Source organism: Zea mays, chromosome 2 (assembly GCF_902167145.1).
Source record: "Zea mays cultivar B73 chromosome 2, Zm-B73-REFERENCE-NAM-5.0, whole genome shotgun sequence".
Lineage (NCBI taxonomy): Eukaryota > Viridiplantae > Streptophyta > Magnoliopsida > Poales > Poaceae > Zea > Zea mays.
Window position 1 is genome coordinate 11,788,315 of NC_050097.1, and position 25,504 is coordinate 11,813,818.

General features: G+C 42.6%; 1 protein-coding gene, 1 long non-coding RNA gene and 1 other non-coding gene across 3 annotated transcripts; 2 read left to right on the forward strand and 1 right to left on the reverse strand.

The window, feature by feature from the left end:
- Positions 1 to 12,456: 12,456 nt before the first annotated feature.
- LOC103648407 (uncharacterized) lies at positions 12,457 to 25,233 on the reverse strand. The gene is made up of 3 exons (XM_020548143.1): positions 24,688 to 25,233; positions 13,201 to 13,289; positions 12,457 to 12,902 (listed from the first exon to the last, which is right to left on the reverse strand). Exons 1-3 carry the CDS (start codon positions 24,976 to 24,978, stop codon positions 12,896 to 12,898), a joined length of 387 nt encoding a protein of 128 aa, XP_020403732.1. The 5' UTR covers positions 24,979 to 25,233; the 3' UTR covers positions 12,457 to 12,895.
- On the forward strand, positions 12,626 to 13,502 carry LOC115032953 (MIR169cHG). Its single transcript, NR_163721.1, has 2 exons — positions 12,626 to 12,949; positions 13,233 to 13,502. It is a non-coding gene; the product is annotated as an MIR169cHG (long non-coding RNA).
- MIR169c (microRNA MIR169c) lies at positions 12,731 to 12,864 on the forward strand. The gene has a single exon (NR_121085.1). It is a non-coding gene; the product is annotated as a microRNA MIR169c (primary transcript).
- Positions 25,234 to 25,504: the final 271 nt, after the last annotated feature.

Below are 25,504 nucleotides of genomic sequence, written 5' to 3' on the forward strand. Positions count from 1 at the left end.
GACGGACGAAGAAGTTGAGAAGCGTATAAAGGAAATGAAGAAGGATTTTGAAGCTCGATACGCCACATACATAGGACATGCAATGCTTCAATTTCAAGACAGGGAAGCCATAATGGCCCCGTACAACTTTAAGTAAGTGTGATTTTGCATAAATAAAATTAATAATTTCAATACACATGCATCACAAATTTGATTCGTACAGGGACCACTGGATATGCTTCCTCATTTATCCTAAGGTTGGAAAGGTGCTGGTGCTCGACTCCTTGAACTTCGACCCTTCGACATATGCAACATTCCTCAGCATCTTAGAGCTGTAAGCCTTTTCTATGCATGCATACTTTTATCGATTAAAATTTGAGAATAACATGGTGATTCTATTTGAGATCACAGTGCTTATAGATTCTATAAGATGAAAGGTGGAAAGTACAACCTGTCGAAAAAACTCGTGCCACTAGACATCCATCATCACTGGCCGGTAAGTATGTGATTTTATGAATACATATCATACACAATGTTGCAACTAAATAACCAATCTCCCGTTATGTAGTGCCACAAGCAACCACAAGGATCGGTCCTATGTGGATTCTATGCGTGCGAGTTCATGAGAGTGAACGGACGATACATCACGAACCCTGACAAGGTATTATTAGTAATAGTTAAGTATGTATTTATGTCATTAAAGATGCAAATGTGTTATTATTGAGTATAAATAGATAATGTTTATAAAATTCCTTTACAGCAATTTCAACGAGGAAACCCGGAGAACTTGACCGAAGCTGCATTGTATGGCATAGTCGAGGACCTCTGCACATTCATATTGAAAGAGGTCATTCCCGCAGAAGGAAAATATCACGATGCTTCCGGGACATTAGCTTTGCCAGAGTTCAGAATACTAACAGAAATTAGTAGATTATCTCTTAGCCGAGATAGTTATTAGAGCTTAGGTGAAAACTTATGATGTATAGAATGCATGAAGCATATATGGTTGTAAACAGAATACTTTGATGTATATAAATGTATGATAGAATTTAATTTCATGTTGCTTTCAATATCAATATAGATATATATATATATGTTTGTGTGTGTGTAAATAAATATATATATAATTCAGTATTGTTTGAAATTTTGAAAAAAGGCGGGAAAACTTCCACTGGCGGTTTTATAAAGAAAACCGCCAGTGAAAAGTGCATTTACACTGGCGGTTCGTTAAGAAAACCGCCAGTGAAAATGCATTTCCACTGGCGGTTTTCTTTATTCAGCCGCCAGTGGAAATGCACTTTTCACTGGCGGTTCGTTAAGAAAACCGCCAGTGAAAATGCACTTTTCACTGGCGGTTCCAAAATAACCGCCAGTGGAAATGCTGATTTCCACTGACCCCTAGCACTGGCGGTACTGAAAAACGCCAGTGTAAATATGTTTAGAACCGCCACTATAGAGCTTCTGTGTACTAGTGATTGCAGTTGCCTATCATTATACTTAAATGACTTCTTAATACTTAAAGTGCATGTGCGAGTTATGAATTATATGATTTGTGATCATTATCACCTTTCTCAATTAGGTATGGCTTGAGCTATTGAAGCGTCCCGATCCTTTGGGACTCAAATGTGATACAAATACTAGTCCCAGGAGGCTAGTAAACACATTTCTTACTTCAAATAGTACAGAGTTTATATAAAGGTTATTACAATACCGGGGTACAAGCTCGAGAGAGCCAAAATAAGAAGCGCAATAGGAAAATATACTAGCCCAAGCCACAGGCAGAACTGGGTGCAGACACAGCCCTCTCAATCAAGCATAGCCGAAAAGAATTCTTCGGCTGCTAAAAAACATAAATAAATCTGGGTGAATACACTAGGTATTCCGCAAGCCCACACAGTCTCGAGTGGTTGTACGATAAAGGAGTACATGTAGTGAAAATGACAAGCCGGTCCTTATATGAGGGGACAATCCTTCTGCTCACGCCTAAACCAGCTGAGCCAACACCTTAGGCCCTCCCCTAAACCAGGGAGTCCCTGATCATCCCACTCCCAAGGTGATGAGGGTGAGTACCCTACATCGCATAACCTTTCAAAAAGAGGTTTTATTTGAAGAAACCCATTGCCCTTTTTCCCAATCCATATTTCGTATCCAGAAGTATATGCTAATGCGGGCCATCTCTCACTCACAATGCAATATTCCCCCATGATTCCCGGCCTAGGCAGTGGTAGAGAGAATAGGTAATTTATGCATCAAGGGAAGGATGGACTTGCCTTCGTCGAAGCTTTCCTGGCACAGAAGGTCTACTTCCGGAAGTTCGGGCTCTGGTCCCTCTTCCGGGGCTACGGGTTCCGGATCAACGGTCCCCGCTTCTTCTAGGAAAACAGGCAATAAAACAATACATCAACAGGGATTCACAAATTATAGTGTGTCATTTTCTAACATCATTATTGCATGTGACCTTAGAAATTATTTTTGATAATTTTTGGTGCATAAAATATTGAGGAGACTAATTAAGGAGGAAAATGCTGAAAAAGGAAAAAAAGAAAAAGGGTTTCAACTCTGGTGGGCCGGGGGAAAGGAATCTGGCCCAGCCAGGCGCGAGTGCGCGCGGGCGCGAATGTGCCGGCCCAGTTGCGGCCAAGGGCAAGGGACGGCGCGGTCGCGCGAAGGTGACGGCGTCGCCGCGGGCCCCACGTGCCAGAGAGAGCGGGAGGGGGAAGAGAACGACGTCAGGTTGACGGGGGGGATGAACCGGCCGTCCGCGGGGAGGACCCGGCCGCCGGTGGGCTCGGCGGCGATTCGCCGCTGGTGGCCCGGTTTTTGGACAGTGAGCAGGTGCCTTAGCACGGGGAGGTGCTGGCGGACCTAGAGGTGGGCTTAATTTGGTCAGAGGAGGTCGGGGAGGGGGTTGCTCGCGGGGAGGCGGTGGAGTTCCGCGGCGGGGTTGCCGTCGGCGAGCTTGGGGCGAGAATTCGGGGTGGGGAAATGGTGTACTGCGTCCGCGACGGTGTGGCGAAGCTAGGAGGCTTTGGCAATCGCTTGATGGATCAACAGAGGAGCAGGGAGAAGAGAGGGACGACTCACCGGGGAGGAAGACGAAGGCGGCGACTCTTCCACGAATTGAGCTCGGACGAGGGAGGGGAGGGATGGCCGTGGCTGGTGCGGGGAAGGAGGAGCTCGGGGCGGTCCTTTTATAGGCGCGCGAGGGAAGGGGGCGGTGGAGCTTCGCGGCTCCGGCGAGCTACACAGTGCCGGCCATAAATGCCGCACAGCGCCGCCGAGGGGACACCACGGCGGGGCGGTACCGGCGAGGACGCTGGTTAAGGGGGGGGACGGAGCGGTGCCAAACTTCCCTGTGCGGCGAGAAGACGGAGGAAGGGACGGAGGCGATGGCCGGAGGTGACCGCGATGAAGGGACGGTGGGAGGACGACGAAGCAGCTGACAAGCGGGGCCACACTGCCAGTGGAAGTGAGCGCGCGAGAGAGAGGGCGGCTGACGGGTGGGGACGTTTTGCCAGTGAGAGGGAGGGAGAGCGCAGGGCGGGCTGGCGCGCGCACGGGAGCAGGCCGAAAATGGGCCGAGGGAAGAACGAGCGCGGGCGCGCGGGGAGACGCGGCTGCGGGTTTGGGCCGGGAAACGGCCCAGTAGGGGGGGGAGGAGGTTTTTCTCTTTTTCTTTTTATTTTCTAAATCCTATTTCCCTTTTTGCATATTTTTCTTTTGAACAAATTATTTTGTGGGTAATCTAGGTGCTGGAAAATAGAATCTAAGTGATGTGCTTGTGATCAAACAATGGTGTATGCATATGATGAAAGAAAATCTAAGGGAGTTCTTGGAATTAAAGGATGAAAAGGAGGGAAAAGGGGTAGGTTAGGGTTTCAACCCTAGGTTAGGATTTTTGGGATTTTACAACTATACCTAGCCACAATGGGCCCTCCGCCCGGATGTCAACACCACAACACCTACCAATCACGTATACTTATGATGGTCTGATAGAGTCATAACCTTCGATAGGAGTGACCATCCTGACCATGTTGTTGAGGTCGGTTGATTTCTTCTGGTAGTTAGGCCGGTGACTAAGAACATTAGAATAACGAGGGTCCATATGGATGGAGGTAGTGATATCAACATTATATATAAGAAATAAGAATGCCTTTGATAAACTCAATATCAACTCTTGAAAGCTCTACCCATAGATGACACTATTCCACGAAGTCTAGTGAGAAAAATGCATAAAATCTAGACACACATCTCGGTCTCGCTTCTAGCTTCTCAAATCTTGAGCGTGCATTGTCAAAAGGCATGCCCGGCCCCTCTTGAAATACTCTTTTTTGTCTTCGTGGGCCGCCGCCTGCAGCTCACATAATGAGGATGCGGAGCCGAGGAACCTGGCTCTGCTGTACCACGGGGGGGGGGGGGGGGGGGGGGGGGGGGGGGGGGGGGGGGGTATGCATGCATGGCCCGACAATCTACGAAAAACTATTGGCTTGGATCATGTTGCCGCAAAACTACTTGGTTTGACTTTATTTATGCAACCTGCTGTTGTTCTGAGTTTTGGCTTTTGCAACAACAACAAAAAAACATTTTACCATTGTATTTGAATCACGTCTTAAAGATCAATATCTATATATATTTTCATATGGACTATTGTAGTATTTTCCATCTAGCTCGCGAGCCAGAACTGTTGCTTGGTGAGTGGTGGCATAAGCAGAGATGGCTCGATATTTTCGGCTTCTAATTACGGTTGCGGCTTGGGCCACGTTTGGGCTGCGATTTCACGTTCAGGGCAACAAAAAGTGGTCCATGTAGGCTGGCCGCTGGCTTCAATTCGGACGGGTCTAAAATAACATTAAGTCGTCCACAAGTATAAACGTGAATTTTTTTTTCGAAAAAACGAAATTACAAAAAAAAAAAATCGACCCACCAGCAGTCGCGTGCTCATCAGGAGTGGACAAATGAAAATTGAAAGCACACGGTCGTGGCGCACTCGATGGTCGAGGATCCAGATTAATCCTACTACTCCTAGCTAGCTAGCTTTGCATGTGCACCGTGCGCGCGCGTGGTCGATCCGATCCATCGTCTGTTTCTCGTCCGTCGTCCTTATCCTTCTTCAGGGAGAAAAAAAAAACAAACACACACACACACGACACGATCTACCCGGAATCTGGAAAGAACAGCGTCAACGATTAGATGCCACACATGGATCGCTTAAACAAAACGAGTCACCCGACAAGGCCACGTCGACCTTGCAATGCAACAGAGAACTGAAGATAATATAATTTATTAAGAGCCGATAGCTGGCTGGCACACACAGCAAACAAGCAATGCGATTTGGAAATGGAACGGAACGGAGAGGAACAGCAGCTACATGTTTTATTAACAGCAGCTACATGTAAGCTAGAATCACCGCTACATGCATATGTTTTATTAACAGAGACGGTCATAAAATACGTACAGATCACCGCTACTAAGCATTTCAGTTGTACATGCATGGACACGACAGAACCAGTCCGCAGCGCAGAGCTCTGGACGTGTCGATCGAGCTGAGTCCAGACATGGCCACATGAATGCCACCAATAATATGCAAAGGCCATCCCCATCGTCCATTGAGTCCAGACATGGCCATGTGAAGGTCAACACGCGTCGCGTCCAAACAAGGGTTACTAGCTGGTGTGGATGGGATGGCATGGCAAGAATCCAATTCCCGAAAAAGGCAACAGAAATTGCCGACCTGGTAGTGCCAAAACCAGGTCGGTCCACGGGTCCAGGCATCCCAACCCAGCTATCCTGCCAACTCTTTCTCATTTCTTTTACACGAAGAAGGAGATTACTGTGAAACTTACTTGACTCAGATTAAGGTCCTGTTTGGAGAGCTCATACAGTCCCAAGTTTCGTGGTTAAATATTTAGAATTTTAGCTCTTGAGGCTCAAAAAAGAAGGTTTAAAGTGATGCATAAAGTTTAGCTAATCTTAAAAAAATTACACACCCCGTGATATAATATTGTTGTTCATGCTATTTAATCTAACTAGTATACGAGAGTACGTACGAGTAATGTCCACATTGTTTTTGTGTTCGTACGTGCTGTTTAATCTAGCATACAACATTGCTCATATATACACTAGCATTTAAATTTGAGTGTCATGATTTCTGTTCTTCTTTTAATCTAGGAATTACCTGTTTAATTTGTCAACAAATGTCTCAATCTTATACCTTGTGCATCAATTTTCATGCTGCACTAACCACACCCCGGCCGGCCACTCCATTTTGTACGAGCTGCCAGTTGTGCTTGTGCATCAAGCAGAGCAGGCATCTGTTTTGCCAGCGGGAGGGTGACTCAGGCTATCAGCAGCGGTTCCCTCTAAATTTTTCCCCCTATATCACTTTTTTGCGTCACATCATCAACATTTCACCCCCTATTTTTTCATCTCCCGCAGCGGTTCCCCCTAAATACTCCCTCTATATCCCACTACAACTATAAAATATCATTTCCTATATCTACTATCAATTTTTTATCTACTAACAATTACTCGTGGATCCACAACACAGTGTCGTAGGGGATGAACGGTGAACCCCTGGATTGAGGGGGAGAGAGAAGGAGACCGCGTGCTAGGGGGCTCGGTAGAGCTGACCGTTGCAAGTGGTAGAGGGCAACTGTTGCCCCTAGCACATGAATAGTAATAGGGGAGGGAGGGCGTAGAGTGCACTCTTGCAGTCAGTCTCATCTAGCTAGCTAGGTACGGTCTACTAAGGCCATGTATAGCGATGTTTAATGTAGAGGCTCTTAAGGTGTTTTAGGGGGTATTTGCAAAAAAATCTTAGAACCGTCTCTCCGTGAAGAGACGCTTCTGGCTCGTAAACCAAGTAGCAACAGACGCCTCACTTCCCACTGTACGAATTTATCGTCTGTTCTATCGATCTGATACTGTACAAATGCATTTAATTCTGTATTTATTAATAGACTATATTTATAGACACTCCATTGTATAATAGAGTCTCTTAATTATCTCTTGTACTTGGAGAACCGTTTTGATGTCTCTCTACTATACATGCCCTAATTGCCTAGTTGTCTGTTCTCTTTCGCATTGGAAGAAAGATCACCGTGCGAGGTTGCACACCATGACACCAATCACTTTTTAGCTTTTCGGCAGACCGGCTGCCACACGCAATCCAGTGGAGATACGGAGGGCATCAAAATCTGGGAAGGGTCATCGGTAGTAGGGGACCGGAAAATATCCAATTTGCACGGTGCATGCCACCAGTAGTGGTTTGATCCTAGAATAATGACCGAATAACGACGGCCGCTGACAGCGACAGCAGTATCACCTTTCCATTCCTCTATCGATTTTGTAGGCCCTCGCTCGTCAAATCATGAGCAGCACCGCCGTTCGATCCGGTTTGTAAGGCACGATTTGTTATGAATTGTAATTATTGAATAGTACATCTAACTAAGTTAAACTATAACCATTAGTTAGCAAAATTTTCGATAAAATATTATAAAGTTTAAATATCAATATCATGTGTGTGTCATAAGCTCAACATGTAAGAATGTTGTCGAATGCAAGATTTATTAAGGCTATTATGACAAAATTACGATGAACAGAAACTGTTTAGTCTGATAAAATTTCAGAATATGGACGAAAATTAATTTCGATAACTTTAGGAATTACTTCAACTGAATTTCTTCTGATTAGATGGTTTATTTGATCCACAAAACTTGACAAGTAAAAATGGATTAGTCTATGTCGTCTAACCTATTTTAACTATAGATGTTGGATGACCAAGTATCCATAATAATGGAGTACCTGCAGCAGGATTTGCTTATACTATTCACGGATCTCCAACAGTCAATAACCTGTAGGCATGTAGCCAGGACACCTAGCTAGTTTCTTCCAATTCAAAGAGGTAAAAATGGATTGCGACCGAGAAGGTTGCATTTTTGTTTATAAGCTGACATGGTTATCAAGTCTACCGTACTCCTTCCATCTTACAACAAAAACACATCCACAATTTAAATTTTGTCCCAGATAAAAATGTATGTAAAGAGTGTCAGATCATGTAGCAACACTGACCATCTGCTGCAAGTTTAGCTGCAGGCCGAAGAAATAAAAAAACAATTTATCAAGAAAAAAAAGGAGAAAATGATGGAGGCTCCAGAACCTCCCCTCTCGTTCACAAATGACATATCCTTTTTTAACCAACTAATTATTAATAGCTAAGTAGTTATTTGTTAGCTAGCTAATAGTTCAACTATTAGCTATTTTTGGTAAATTAGTTAATAGCTAAGTAGTTATTTGTTAGCTAGCTAATTCAACTAATAATTTTTAACCAACTAATTATTAGTTCTAGTGCATTCAAACACCCCCTACGTACGAGTCCGCATTGTTTTTGTGTTCGTGCTGTTCAATCTAGCATACAACACTGCTCATATATACTAGCATTTAAAATTTGAGTGTCATGATTTCTGTTCTAATTTTAATATAGGAATTACCTGTTTAATTTGTCAACAAATGCCTCAATCTTATACCTTGTGCATCAATTTTCATGCTGCTCTAACCACACCCCGGCCACTCCGTTTTGTACGAGCTATACGCCTATACCAGTAGTTGTGCAAAAGAGATGAATCCGTCGCACAGACAAATTAAACGCGGCCAAGCAGAGCAGGCATCTGTTTTGCCTAGTTGCTTGTTCTCTTTTGCATTGGAAGAAAGATCACCGTGTCCGTGCGAGGTTGCACACCAATCACTTTTTAGCTTTTCGGCAGACCGGCTGCCACACGCAATCCAGTGGAGATACGGAGGGCATCAAAATCTGGGACTGGGAAGGGTCATCGGTAGTAGGGGACCGGAAAATATCCAATTTGCACGGTGCATGTGGTTTGATCCTAGAATAATGGCCGAATAACGACGGCCGCTGACAGCGACAGAAGTATCACCTTTCCATTCCTCTATCGATTTTGTAGGCCCTCGCTCGTCAAATCATGAGCAGCACCGCCGTTCGATCCGGTTTGTAAGGCACGATTTGTTATGACACCATCACTGAATTGTAATTATTCAATAGTACATCTAACTAAGTTAAACTATAACCATTAGTTAGCAAAATTATCGACAAAATATTATAAAGTTTAAATATCAATATCATGTGTGCGTCGTAAACTCAACATGCATGTAAGAATGTTGTCGAATGCAAGATTTATTAAGGCTATTATGATAACCTAAAATTACGATGAACAGAAACTGTTTATTAGTCTGATAAAATTTCAGAATATGGACGGAGATTAATTTCGATAATTTTAGGAATTACTTCAACTGAATTTCTTCTGATTAGATGGTTTATTTGATCCACAAAACTTGACAAGTAAAAATGGATTAGTCTATGTCGTCTAACCTATTTTAACTATAGATGTTGGATGACCAAGTATCCATAATAATGGAGTACCTGCAGCAGGATTTGCTTATACTATTCACGGATCTCCAACAGTCAATAACCTGTAGGCATGTAGCCAGGACACCTAGCTAGTTTCTTCCAATTCAAAGAGGTAAAAATGGATTGCGACCAAGAAGGTTGCATTTTTGTTTACAAGCTGACATATGGTTATCAAGTCTACTCCTTCCGTCTTAAAACAAAAACACATCCACAATTTAAAATCTGTCCCAGATAAAAATGTATATAAAGAGTGTCAGATCATGTAGCAACACTGACCATCTGCTGCAAGTTTAGCTGCAGGCTGAAGAAATAAAAAAATAATTTATCAAGAAAAAATGGAGAAAATGATGGAGGCTCCAGAACCTCCCCTCTCGTTCACAAATGACATATCCTTTTTCATCCTCCCGCATAGGGTTACTGCTATTTTAATGATTTCACTGTTCCTTCTTGTCAGCATGAGTGGAATGTTGGTTTTTCTATGGTAGAGGTAGCATTGTCATTTCGTACAAGTGTACTGGTTCAGTGGTACATTTTTCTAAAAATCTAATTCAAGGTGTGTGAGCTGTGGAAAATCTGTTATGAGCTAATGGTTAAGCTAAAAATTAAAATAGTTTGGTTAAAATAACTGTCAACTATGAATTTCATAAAAGCATAACGACGTGGCAATTGGTATAAGGGGCATTGCCTATCCTCATAATCCATCGTCGGCAAGGGGATGATATGCCTGTGCCATGATGGTCCTCTACCTGTCAACTATGAATTTCATAAAAGCATAACGACGTGGCAATTGGTATAAGGGGCATTGCCTAGCCTCATAGTCCATCGTCGGCAAGGGGATGATATGCCTGTGCAGTGCTAGCCCTAAATATTGTGGTTGTAGTCACTCTCACTCCAGCACATGAGTGGCATCCTACAAGAGTAGGACGCATGACGACAACAACAACTTAGACGATAGGTGTTGCATCATTGTTTTCATGGAAACGAAGCCTCACCATCACCGAACATTGAAGTAGGGGTGGGAGATGCTAAAGGAGAAAACATCATATCGAGATGAAAGGTATGGATGTTAGGTGATGAGCAGTGTTGAAGGGTCAACGGAAAAGAGACATGACAATTTAGGGACGGATGAGTTGTGTCACCGACCACCACAACCAGACGCACGGAGGTGGTGGCAACCTAGCACCCGCGAGAGATGTTATTGGGTGAGAATCAAATGACGAGTCAGATAGTAGAAAAGAAAATGATTCTATCCTATAAACAGTGGTAGATAGATAATATTTTAGAAAATTTAGATGATATAAATTTTGAAAGAGAAAATTCTAGATTGAATTTAGATGAAGAACCGGATTTAAGACAAGGCAGTGGGTGTAAAAGGTGATGCCAGAGAATCGAATGTAGCAACCCCTGCAAACAGACGCTATAGCTGCTCGACATGGTCACCAACACTAATCTGTATGAATACACTATATTTTTAAATAGAAAAGGTTTTATACTACAAAAATTTTTTTGTCAAAGGAGAAAATAAAACATAAACCCGAATGTTTGTCAATCTATAATAAAAGGAACAAGTTTTTTAGCTTCCCATCCCTTCAAGTGTTTTCTTCCTATACAAACCGGTAAATCTAGCAATGTTAAGAGCTTGTTCGCTTATGGGTCAACCAAAGGGGATTGAATCTCTTGCTAGTCAAAATTGAATTTTAAAAAATTTAATTTCTATCAATTTCCTCTGATCCCGATGCAATCGAAGTATCAAACAAGCCCTAACTTGGTTGAGTGGTTCGTGTCTAATATTAGCTTGAGTCGAAACATTTATAAAAGAGGTTTTTGCAAGATTGCCAAGATAGAACTTTAGGGTTAGCTTTTGATGTTCCTTACTTCCTTAGGGTCTTTGCCGCAAACAACACTAGGGTAAGTGACAATGCTTGCTATGGTTAGGTTGTCTCCAGCAGATTGTGTATATGGTCGAGTGAAGTTTGAAGTCAAGTGAAGCATGAAATAGGAGATATGATGGGAGGTGGAATGGGTAAGCTGCTGGAGACAGCCAGCCTTCAGCTCGCCCATGGTTAGGAGCAGGAGATGACACGCCAATGACATTAGACCACAATAAAGAGAGGTGACTTAGATACGAGGAAGACAGGAGGAATATCGTAACACCAGTCCACGTACTATGCATGGCAGGATAGCATGAACTATGGTACGTTGTCTGCAGCAGCTCCCTTATCATATCTCCTATTTCAAGCTTCACTCTGCAAACAATATTAAACAATGTCATCTACACTCCCGTTTCATCTATTTTACGCGATCCGCTGAAGATAGCCTTAGTAAGGCCAACAAGGAAGTGGAGTTGGCAACGGGAGTGGTAGAACGGCAAAGAGGATATGTAGGCTTGATGAGCCACCTAAAAAACACTCGAAGCATATTTGAGGGTTGAAATTGAAATGTTTTTATAGTTGAGTTGTCAAAAATACCCAAATTTGCACTTTATCAATATAATAAGAGTTGTGGACATAAAATAGACTTGTTCCATGTAATAGCTGAAAAAGTTTGGACGACTTAGCACGATAAAACTAATTAAATACACTTCAAGATGGACATGGTTTCCATGCAAAGTGCAGTGCATCACACCACAAAAATCTACTACTTGGTTCATTAATCATTATATATACAGCTGCGCGGCAACCACAAAGTGTCTCAAACACTCGACAAAGATCTTTTTGCACTCGACAAAAAACACTCGATAAAGAAGTGTTTTATCAAATGTATATTATTTTACTGAGCATCTTATATTCAACACTCGGCAAATAAATTTTTTATCAAGTGTCCGAAAAAATTACTCGACAAATTATTTGACACTCAGCAACCGATAGTGGTCACAGTTGTTGTTAGGCACTGCCACAGCTCAGCATGGCATGTTGTGACCAGGAACCAAACAAACAGAGGCCCGACATCTCAATTAACCAGGCACCGCGCGCACTAGCTAGCATCATATTGACAACATGCCTGAGCCCATACAGCCGGGACCCACAGAAACAATTTAAAAATGGGAAATCACATCCAGACCCAGCCAATCGCTGAGCTATCGTATCGCATCCCAAAAATGGAAAGCTTTAGGTTGAAACTTTTGTGATATAAAGAATCCAATGTGCAGTGACCTCCATTATTCCAAATCCAACTTGTTGGTGCCTATAAATGCACACCATACCACAACCCACAGCAATGCACAACACTTGCAGACTCTCCCTCCACACAGAGAAGCAAAGAAACCACACCACAGTCGTAGGGGAAGGGAGAGGAGGGAGGGTGGCTTCTGCTGGGTTGCCATGTGCTATGAGGTAGAGAACGGGATGCAGCCAAGGATGACTTGCCGGCTCCTGGAACCTGGAGGCGTCTCAGCTTGCTGTGCTGTGGCTTAGAACTTAGTCGGCAAGTCTGTCCTTGGCTACACCTAGTTCTCTTCCTCTCGTGTATGGCCCTCAAGCACCGTCAAGAGATCTAGGACCTGCATTCATATATCATCAGCCCACTCCAGAGGAAACGTAAGGGCAAGTATGCATCTAACCTCAAGTTGACATATTTCTATTTCTCCTGCAATTTTGGGTCTTCCAAAAAAATCAGAAATTTGAGATATATGAATATTATTACAAACATACAGGGCTTGCATACAATACAAGCCCAAGCCCCATCTGGCATCATACGTCAAATTTCATACATGCATCTGTCAGACAATATATATCCTCACTATTTTGTACCATTATCGCATGCTAATCTTTGATGTTTGATGGAAAAGAGCCACTTACTTGTATCCCCTATTCGCCTGATGGCGATACAGACGAAAAGGCCAAATCGAAGTACAGCAGGCGCTGCACGACAAGATTCCTCGAGGCTCCTGATGCTCAGCAACAGCAAATTAAATGTCGTCATAGCATCTACAGTAATTAAATTGTGTGGCATACAAAAGAAAACATGTACTAGCATGCATGACAGGATATCGGGGCAGAAAGGTAGCATCAGCTAGCGTTGGAGTTGATGCGTACCATGTTGAGAAAGTGTTGCATTCTTTTATTCAAAAGGGGCAAAATGAATAGACGATAGGTTACCACTTTCCCCGTGTGATTAGTAATTGTGGTCCCTGCTTCATGTGAAAAAGATAGGCTATCTTATGAATACCAAAGAGGGTTGGACGGCTAAAGCCTAAAAACGAGATCTAACACATCATCACATCAGCATCTAGCGGCGGCCTTAACATCATTAGGTCATATGAATGTTCCTTTCTATATTTCTGAAAGGACAACGCTGGAAAGCAAGGCATATTAGGCATCATCTGAACTTCGTCAAAATTGAAGATTTCCAGTGTACTGGGCTAAAAAGTTACCGGCAATATAATGTATATATACCTGGAACTTGTATCGCAGTACGTTTCAAATGTAAATAAGTTCCAGTCTGAGGCACACCCTTTAACCCCAAAGCTGTCTCGGATTTAAGAGAGAAGATCCACGCACAGACCAGAGCTACAATTATGGCCACAGGCCCACAACAACTCCAGTGTCATGGTCTGATAATAGGTATGATATGTATGAAGTGTTTGAACACTGTATATTTCTATAGTACCCTGTTTGGATGTAGATATTGGAGCATAAAATTAGAAATTGGAATCGGCTTTCAATTCTATTGTTTGGTTGCACGCGGAATTGAGATTTGGAATCAGAGACTCAATTCCATGGAATTGGACTATAACTAAAAACTCCATCTCCCAATATAATACATAGCATAACTCCTCTGTATTGTGTGGAATTGGACCACACAATTTCAAACTTGAAATCAATAACATTCAAATAATAGAATTAGAATTATATCTCATTTCAATACCATGGCTGATTGATATTAAACCCAATTTAATTTTACGTCCTTTAATATCGACATCCAAACGGAGTATAGATGTTTTTTCTTCTTCTCATGGGACATTAGACAAGAAGTTGATAGAGATAATCTTGCGACAAAGACATCAACCTTTGCAATGTATATTGTACGACGATACATATTTTTTTGCAGTGGTTCAAAAGACAATATGCCTTATTGCATTGCATCCCTCCGGTGGCAGCAAGATAAGGAAGGTGATGGGATGGTGGTTGAAATGTGGGTGTCGATGGCCGCCCGATCGAGTCGCCCCAGAAAAACGACACGGGGGCGGAAGATTGTTCCTTTTTTTTGACGTACCCAGTCGCAGTGTTCAACTATCTATGTGAACTATGACAGTGTTATGAGAAAATATTTGCTAACAATAAATGAAGCATAATAACATGGCAAGCTTAAGGTATGTAAACATTATATATAAAGGATTAATTTTTAGCCCGTCATTGCAATTTTGTTGTGACCCAGTTATTGCCTCATCCATTAATAAATTATAGTACAACTTGTGGAAACCATTCGACCAAATCTTTGAAATAATTAGTAAAGGTAGAATCGTCAGAACAACGACTCAAAGAATACCAGAGAGGAGGGTATTGAATATAGGTAGTGGCACCAATCCTATTGCAACTTTTCATTTTTTTTCAGTTAAAAAACATCTTAGAAAAATATCAACAAGTCTTTATCGGGTTGCATGGAGATAGGAGGGTATTGAATTATTTTTTAGAATAACGAGGGGTGATGCCCACCTTTTATTGATTGATTGGAAACATTCAAGCAGAATGCTATTGAGAGGACAAGCAGTTTTAATTTGAGGTTACATGCATGTGTGCACACCGTTGTGTGACAAGTTCCTTCACGCACACAAACGATGGAGCTAAATGTTAAGATCACTAACTACCCCTCGCAATAATGACATGCACATGATGATCTTCTCCCCTAAACACATGGTTATTCCTATTCTCCTAAATCCTCCAGAAGATGGCACAAAGAACTTGCGTATGGATGTCGGTGGGGACAACATCAGAGGGCAAACATGTACGAAGTAGGAGGGACCCATCCAACCTAGCAATGTGGAGGCAGAGAGATCGCCAAACGTTTCTGACACGGGCACACTCCAGGAAGATGTGGAATCTATCCTCAGTCGTCGCGCCACATTGGGCATGTAGGGTCGGGGAGGATATTATTGTTAAACAAACTCATCCGCATGTTCAACCAGTCTTTGAAAAACAACTAGAGAAACATCAAAATTATTCGACAACTTTAGTTTCCAGACCTGCGAAAGGAATAAGCTTCACTAAGAAGGGTTTCCTTGAAGCCACCATCCTTCGAGCATCACGCTGACCAAAGAACCTGTGACAGGAGAGCAGGCAGCAAATCTAGCTCGGCCGCAGCAGTGTTAGTTAACCAGCTGGGCATAAGTGCAAATCGAAATTATGCCCAAAAACTCTAGACACTGCGAGGTCAGGCTGGGTAGTATGAGAAAAGAGGGAGAGGAAGGTACAATAGAGCGAGTCGTTTGAAAGCCACCGATCAAACAAAAAAGAAGTGGATCTACCATCCCTGACATAGATGAGTATGGTCTCTGAAGTGATCAATAACATAATTGTAGACACGACCCAAGTACGTGGGGGAGGAGGGGTGGGAACCAAGTCCGGATCGTTACCCTCGAAGCACCAGTCTCTCCAAGGGACATAGGGGCCATGGAGGGCTTTGTCAGCGAACTTGAGAAGGAGGCAAAGGTTTTTGAGTCTTCAGATTTTTTATGCCTAGGTCGCCGGCATTCCTAGGAATATAGACATTGTCCCACGCCACCAGACACTTATAACCACCTCTGGGTGAATCCTCTCTGCTTAAGGATCTGAATTAGGCTCATCCAGTTAAGGCCTTGTACGGTTAATCCCGTTTTTTTTAAGCTTAAATTACTGTAGGGAGGACCTACAGTATTTTTATTGCATAAAGAGAAAAAGAAAAAGTCAATACAGGAGGGCAGAGGAGAGCAGATACAGGAAAGAAAACGAAAATTACATTACAGAACACTGAATCCAGGTTTTAATTTTATCTCCTATCACTGGTTTAACTCGGTGACACAATAAATTCATTTCTGTTTTGAACATGTCCCGACATCCCTCCACCGTGGGCGGAATCTCATTGAACACCCAATTGTTTCTGCTTTTCCAGATGCACCAGGTTAATAGTATGATAGTTTCAAGTTTCCATGTGGTACTTGGCACCGTCTTCTGATCCTCAGAATGATGTTGATTAAATCAGTTGACCATGACGGGGAGATTCTTATAAAGGACCAGCATCTCCTAGCAAAATTGCATCGGAAAAAAAGATGGGTGATTGTCTCTTCAGCTTGTAGAATACAGTTGTCACATGTGTATGAGTCCAGTAGCATAGCTCACTGCCTTAAAAATGCCCGGGTATTTAATCTGTCCTTAAGTAAAAGCCAGAAGAAGACCTTGTGCTTGGGTTGACATTTTGATTTCCACAGCCAAGTGAAGATGGGATGAGTCCACTGGTTGCCCATCAAGTGAGAATAAATCTTTTGTGATGAAAAGAGGCTAGAAGAAGCATTGCAGAGCCATTTGTCTCTCTGATTATTATGCGGAAGATTAACCAAACGACCATTCAAAGCTTGAAATTGAACAAAGGCATCTGCTGACAGTGGGGTGTGAAACATCTCGTGCGAAGCTGCCAATCTTGCTTGTTGGATGGTGATGTCCTTGCATGAGGCGAAAGACCAAAGTTCTGGATATTGTGCCGATTTGCAAATACCATCCCAGTTGTCATGCCATAGAAGCGTTGTTTTTCCATCTCCGATCTCCACCCGAGCAATTCCCTTAGGTCCCGTTTGTTTCCTTTCATTTTGAGGAATTGGAATCTTACTAATAGAATATGCTAATTTTTTAGAATGTGACATTCCACCACTTTCCAAAGTTATCATATAAGCCTATCTCAAATTCATGGGGTGAGAGATAGAAATTGATTCTATAGATTTACATGCTATGTTTCCGATGTACAACTTATAGCACACTATTCTACTTGTTTTGCTATAACATAAATATAGTATATAACTATCTCTTTCATATAATTTAGAATAATATACAAATATATTAAATATATAAATATATGAACTTAATTAGTTTTGTCTAAATTATAATTATTAAAATGGAATTCAATTCCAACGAAACAAACGGGGCCTTAAAGGATTCAAGAGTTTTAAGGACGTCTCTCCACCAGAAAGAACCAACTGGTTTATCTGAGGGCAGTGAATGGCTATAATGATTGGCCCAGATTATATTGATCCATGGGATGTCGGCTCTGTTATAGAATTTATGAAGATTTTTCATGAGCAGGGATTTATTTTGTAAGGCCAAATTTATGACACCCAATCCCCCTGAAATTTTGGCTTGCAGGCCGATTTCCAGGCAACTTGGGGTTTCTTGGCATTTAAATCTGCACCTCTCCAAAGGCAATGTCGTCTGAGTTTGTCAATATGTTTGATCACCGTTTTGGGGAGCTTGAGAGTGCACATGTAGTATGTTGGAAGTGAGGAGAAGATTGCATTAACCATTTGAAGCATGTCAGCCTGTGATAAGAAGATAGAGGTTGACGCCAGTCTTTTTTCAATTTTCTGGATAAGAGGAAGAAAAGCACCCATGTTGGGTCTTTGTGATCCCAAGGGAAGCCCTAAGTAAGTGAATGGCATTGATCCAATTTTGCAGTGAAATGTATTTGCAAGGATTTCCATTTTCTGGTATGTGACATTGATTGGATAAATATTAGATTTGTGATAGTTAACATGTAGCCCTATGGATTCAGCAAAAGAATTGAGCATCGCTTTTAAAAAGAAAAGTTGTCTAGGGCAAGCTTCCATTATGAGAATAGTATCATCTGCATATTGGATAATAGGGAAATCTGGACCACAATTGCTCGGTAGGGGGAGCCGTAGAATGCCACATTCACAAGCCTTGTTAACAATTAACTGCAGAAGATCAGCTGCAAGAACAAAAAGAAGTGGGGACAGAGGATCTCCTTGTCTGACTCCGCATTTGCAGTGAAATCTTTTCCCAGGAACTCCATTCAAAAGAACTTCTAAGGTGCCGGAATCAAGAATCATAGAAACCCAGTGAATTCATTTGTCACCGAACACCTTGTGTCTCAAAACCTCTATAAGAGTTGCATGTTCCAATTTGTCAAAAGCCTTTTCAAAATCTAGCTTTAGAATGACCATTTCTTTTCTGGACTTGTGGCAAAGGGAAATATATTCAAAAGCCCAGGCTAAGCAATCCTGGATCGACCTGGCCTTGATGAAACCATATTGATTCTGATGAACTAACTTTGTGATCACCTGTTGCAAACGATTGGCTAAAATTTTTGTCAACACTTTAACACTTGTGTTAAGTAGGGAGATAGGCCTATAGTCACCAACTGAGTCTGGAGAACTGTTTTTGGGGATGAGAGTCACGTATGAACCATTAATGCTGCGCATGCAGAGAGATCCTTCAAAGAATTTATTGCATAATTCATAGAAGTCAGGGGCAATCACCGGCCAGCACTTTTTTACAAAGTCCGTATTAAATCCATCTGGACCGGGCGATTTATTTGACGACAGACTTTTAATGATCTGATCAATCTCATGACAAGAGAAGGGGTGCTGCACTTTTTTACAAAGCCCGTATTAAATCCATCTGGACCGGGCGATTTATTTGACGGCAGACTTTTAATGATCTGATCAATCTCATGACAAGAGAAGGGGTGCTCAAGTTCTGACAAATTGTCAATCGGCTGAATCAAGGAAGGTAAGTTAAAAACCATGGATGTTTGTTGAGAGGTCCCCAATCTGTTCTTGAAGGCATTGAAAAGTACAAATTTTTGCCTGTATGAGAAAGAGTCGTATTTCCATTGTCATCCTTTAGCGAAGAAATGAGGTCGTGTCGGTGCTTGACAGTAGCGTTGGCGTGAAAGAACTTAGTGCCAGCATCACCTAAGGTGACCCATTTAATTTGACCTCTTTGTTTCCAATAGGTCCGCTATTTAGATAAAAGGTCATGCAGATGGAGAATAAGAATTCCTTTGAAGTTCCATTCCTGTATAGTTAAGTCTCTACTCTCCTCAATGAAGTCCAATAGCTGAATCACCAATTTAACCTTACCAATCAATTTTGCTAAATTAGGGAGAGACTTACACCAAACTTGGATTGCTTTGCATGCCCTTTTAAACTTGGCCATGAGCCTTTTAGCTAGGTCTGGTTGAAATAGAGGCTGACTCCAAGAATCTTGGAAAATTGAGTGGAAATCTTCAAGCTGAAGCTAATAATTTTCAAATCTGAAGATTGGCGGTTTGGGAACATTAATTTGGACATTGACCATCCAAAGAATGTGATCCGAGGTTCCTCTAGGGAGCGAAAGTGCAAAAGTGGCCGGGAAGTTGACAGACCATGCCTGTGAAACAAAGCACCAATCCAATTTTTCGAGTAGAGGGTGACGTTGCATATTTGATCAAGTGTAAGCTTGTCCTTTGAGAGGAATTTCTTGAAGCCCCAACTGACTGATTACCAAGTTAAAATTACCAAGTGTAAGCTTGTCCTTTGTTCTGTTAATCCCATTACCCATGGATTGAATGAGATTGGAAAAAATTAAGAAGGAGTTTGACTTACTTGGGATTTAAACTCACCCAATCCCTCTCAATCCATGTGGATTGAGAACTAACCGAACAAGCCCTAACAGAGTCGAAAGCCTTATGAAAGTCAATTTTTAGAACAATGGTATGAATTTTCCGCTTGAAACAACAGAGTAAAAGATCCATGGCATAAGCATAATTTTTCCAATGTTTCTATTTCGAACGAAACTAGTCTGAACGCCCCCAACAAGAGTACGAGACTGGGGATAAGGGGCTATAATCTATGAGAAAGAACTTTTGTAATAGCTTTGATAGGGCAATTTTACAGGCAAATAGAGCGAAAGTCCGCAGGAGACCTGGCCGAATCTTTTTTTGGCAGGAGAACAACATAAGATGTGTTGATCCTCTCAAGGTCGGCATTGCAATTTGCAATCATAGAAGGTAGAGAAGAAATCTTGAATAACCACCGAAGTAACATCCCAGGTAGTGGAGTAAAAACTAGGACCAAAACCATCCAGCCCTGCTCGAATCCTTTTTCATGTGCATGATAACAACCTCAAGCTCTTCCCTACTAAACTAGCCATCGAGGCTAGATAAATCGGGATTGTATGTTGGATAGAGATCAGACAGGACGAAGTTCCAGGTGGAGGTTGGGTCGTCCCTAATAAATCGGCGTAGAAGTCATGAAGGATTCAGGCTTTCTAAGCATGCTTATAATACTCACGACCATCTTCTTCAAAAATCTCGACTTTATTAGCTTTGAGGCGGGCAGAGGCGAAAGCATGGAAATAATAACGGGTATTCTCATCAGTCATTCCCTTCAATAGTCGCCCTGACTTTGGGCAGAGGCGCCAAAACGTAATTTTTTTTCTTTTACCGTACGGTTGAGGACAACAATAATCTCAAGGCAGAGAGTAAGCTTGGAAAGAGATAAGGGCGATTTTCCACCATATAGTCCAAAAGGTAGAGAACAAGCTTGCAGTCAATTTCTCTTAGCTTAATAGAACTTGTTTTCTTACTCCAACTCTTGGCCGCTTTGAGGGTCAATATTGGAAGTCGTAGCTGTTATGTGTCGACAACGATGGCCTATTGAGAGCTTTCGCTTCTGGCTGGCTGTCTGTTTTAGTTTGGTTAGCCTGTAGGCTGCCATGGGAAGTCGAAGCTGCTCGATGCTCTGCATCCTTGTTTGGCAATGATGACCTTAGCAGTTTTGTGTGCCCTCCTACATCGTGTTGGTTGGTTAGCCCTTCGTGTATCATTTGTTTGCTCCGTGCAGAGCTACCTTCTCGGACTGTGCTTGTGGCGTGGCGTGCGTTGATGTCCCAATCCAACGTGTCGGTCCATAGCAATTCGAATGTTTTGTGGTGTGTGTTGATGTCCTAATCCGATCGTCCGGTTTTGTTTGTTTTGTTGATCAGTCTGGTTTCTCCTTTTTAAATATAATCGGCAAGCTTTGCTTGGTTCGCTTAAAAAAACTTTTGGCCGCTTTCCTGACCCGTTTCAGACACACACATAGGGAGGCAACAACATCATCGGGGGGTAGTTGAGGTGCTAGACACTAGCCACCATATCCTTGTAGCCCGGCCGACAACACCAGAAAATTTTGAAACGAAAAACTTTAGACATGAGAGCAGTCATCAAAATGCAGACCTTAAGGGGGGTATGATCAGAAGTGGTACAAGGGAAAGATGAAAGAGTGGTGTTAGGGAGAGCCTAGTCCCAAGCAAGGTTTAAAAAGGCCCTATCAAGGCGTTCGAGGGTGGGGTAGATCTCATGTTAGACTAGGTATATTTTCTAACAACGAGAGCTAACTCAAGGAGGCCAAGGTACCTCCTAATAATATCGTTAAAAGCCTCGGCCTCCGCCAAACGGAAGTTGCTACTATTTCTTTTCACTGGCAAACCTAATCATATTGAAGTCCCCACACATAATCTAGGGGGCAGAGCAGTGTTATTAAAACTACGTTTGTCAAAACTCTAATTAGAGGTTGAAACTGTGTTTTGGCGTTCTAAACTGTAAAACGTAGTTTCATGCGTTTTAGACCATTAGCTACTTTTGGGTCCAATTTGTTAGTTACTTTTGGGTCCAATCCAACCCAGTCTCCACACGCTTGCTCTACTCCCCTACCAAGCCCAATGGCTAGTAGCGCACTACTCTGCTCTCTATCGCCGCCACTGCCTAAAGGTGTTGTTGTCGTCGTTTGTTGCACCTTGTGAGCCCTCTCCCTTTCCCTCCGTGCCGAGTGTACCCTCCTTCCGCGGCATGTGCAGTCGTTTCTCCGCACCGTGAGCCGTCTGCGCCATCCACGCCTCTCCTCTCCCTTCGTGCTGCCCTCTCTCTCCACGCCTATGTTTACTAGCAGGCGGTGGCCAGCACCCAGCAGTCGACTCCACTCATCCTCTATGCCTCTGTTTTGGTAAGCTACTAGACTTTCTGTTTTAGTATTTAACTTCATGTTATTGTTTAAAATTATAATATATTGGTATTTTCCCAATGTCGTTTAAAAGTCAAAACTTAACCCATATGCGTTTCAACGTTTTATCATTTTAAAACGTTTTTAATAACCTTGGGCAAGAGGGGCGGCCACCCTGGAGGCATGGATCCCAAAATCCGAGGTTGTCCCCTCACTCATATAGTTATTCTTATGGTGGGGTCATTTTATTCTGCTAATAGCGCAAACATAGTCTATATTTTAGGTTGTGTTGTATTCTTATACTCTAACTCTCCTATGTGTTTGAGAAAAAAACATCTACTTTGGATTAAGTACAAAATAGATCAAGAGTTCCTATTTTCTGTCTTATTCCTGCCCTTTGTACAGTGCAGCCGCCGGGCATCATAATAGTTTCACAGTTTGGCTCAGGGCTATCAAAGTATGCCCATGGCAAAATAACAAATGGCAATTCACTTGAGATGACAGAGAACAATAGTACCAAGGTTTCCTTGGAACTCACGCAAGAAAAAAGTATTTTACCTTAATCAGTAATTGGCTCCTTGAGATGTTAATCGGTCATTTATGTCTACAAAAACATTATAAATTGGTAGACTGGTACCTATGTGATTTGCTTCGCATTATTTATGAGAAAAAATAACACTAAAATTGAAAATTTCTATGACCGCATTAAGGAATCCATAGAGATACACAGTCCAATAAATGCAAAACATATGGATGTGGTACACAAAAAAATTGTAGAAGCTTTCTTCTAATATATATGTATAGTAGCTTATGCCAAACAAAAGTTGAATACTAAGAAAGGCTAACATAATTTATGTTCCATGCATGATAAAAAAAAGAGTTCCTAACAATATTATAATAATTCATAGGAACTATTACTGGTTAGAGTGTCCTGAGTTTCTAACAAAAAGGAAAATAAATATAGAAACACACTCTATTCCCCCCTCAGGCCGGGGGCCTAAAGCCACATAAGAATAGCAGTTTATATATGTTATGTTATTGATTTATCAATTAATGTATAATGGACACTAGTGTTCCAACTCGACCACTGAAGTGACACCCCTAAACCCTAATCGACCTTACTCCTCCATGAACACCATCATGCATCTACAATTTGTTCTGGTGCTCCTCCAAGATTCAGTCACAGATCCAATAGAAAATGCATATGGTGTGCAAATAGGTTGCTAAGTTAAAATACATGAGTTATTAGTTGCACTCCGCTTTCACTACCAGCCCTGTTCGGATGATCTAAAATAAGTTGCTAACTGTTAAAAAGGTATTGCCTCCATCCTTTTATATTTGACGCCAAATAGTACAAAATTAAACTAAAAACGTCAAATAAAAATGGAGGGAGTATTAGCTTGTTTCCCCTCTTGCCGTTGCAGATGATAAAAGTTTAGTCGTTGATCCAAATGCGAGGCCTAACGTGGTCTCTCAGTGACAAGTTTTGTGATCCCTGTTTGGATCCATCTGACACTGTCGGCTAATTTTAGCACCTTGTACTCCAAGGGATGAATAATAAATTGGTTAATTATTAGCCGGAAGGCTGACAAATTGTTTGCCTATTAGACATTAGAACTTGCTAATATGTGCTAATAGATTAAAAAAATAAAAAGACATATGTGCCTAGACTCCAAACATACCTGACTAATTGTTTGCCAACTAAGTATTTGTTGGCTAATTGTTAATCACTGAAAAACAAGAAGATCCAAACAAACAATTAGCCAAGAAGATCCCAACAGTGAGCCTTACTATAACTGGTCCCAAAACTCAATCTGCAAGTTACCTACTTTTCCATAAGAACCATAGCAACCAATAAGGGTTTGTTCGGTTATTCCTACGTCACATGGATTGGACGGGATTGGAAAATTTTAGTAGACATTTTGACTTACTATGGATTTGAACCCGCTCAATCCCCTCCAATCCACATGGATTGAGATGAAACCGAACAAGCCCTAACATGGATGTTGCTCAGCAAAAGCGCACGGTAGTTCCTGGCCGACAAGACCCAATTTGAGGAAGCATGCACAAGGTTCGTGTAATAGGCTAATAGCATCGATACCTGGAGGAGACGGGTCCTACATTATGCAGCTTCAGCCCACCTAATTGGGCCTATAAATGAACCAAACATTGACTCCAGCTATGAGCTACCCCATAAAACACAATCCACCTCAACCGATTAAATTAAGCTGGTCTGTAAATGCAAGATCAATTTTCAGGCCCGCTCCGATAGTGTAATCCCACCAGCAGTCCCGTGCGCGAGAAGAGAGTAGGGCGAATGGGCGAATGCAAAGCACACCTGGAGAAGAAGCTTTACGACGTTCGCCTCCTCACCGCCGGTTGCCGGCGGTCCGTTCGAAGCTTGGTGATTGGATGGCCGATTCGCCGAGCATCGCCATCCAGAGCTCTCGACGCTAGCTTTCGTGCCCCATGCGGCGGCTATAGTAGCCCACGCGAACAAATTCGACGTGCTCCGAACCACCAGCCCCTCGAGACCTCCAACACTCGCGCCGCGGCCGCCACGCACTGGCAGACGTGCCTGGCGGGAGGCGAAGGGGAGGAGAACGACGAGACTGGGCGGGCTTTGCATTCGCCGCTCGCCGTGGTTACCCGTCGTCGACTCCTCCCCACGCACACGCCCGCATCGCGCATGCTCCCGCTTCCACGCGTACGGGTACGACACCGCGGCGACCGACTGGTCCAGCGAGGCTCGACCGCTCGAGGCGTCCACCTCCAACTCCAAGTCGCCGGCAGACGGCCTCCAGGAGGTTCGAGAGGCGGTTTCTGTGGCGTTGGCGCTGTGAAGGTACCGTGGCCGGTTAAACTGCGGCCTAATTGGGCTAACGGGTCCTCATGTGTTCTCTTTTTTGGAAAAAAACATAGTGGGTTCAGGGTCTGTTTGGTTGGGCTGTGGCTGTGAAAAAAGTTGCTGTGGGCTGTGAGCTGTGGAAAAAGCTGCTGTAGGCTGTAAGCTGTTAAAAAGCTAAAAACCGTTTGGTGGAAACCACTAAAAGTCATTAAAAATTCTTCGATATATGTTTTCACAGTTCCATCCAAAAAGCCACTAAAAGCAGGTCCAGGGGTGCTTTTAGATTTGCACTACGAGAAAGTCGGCT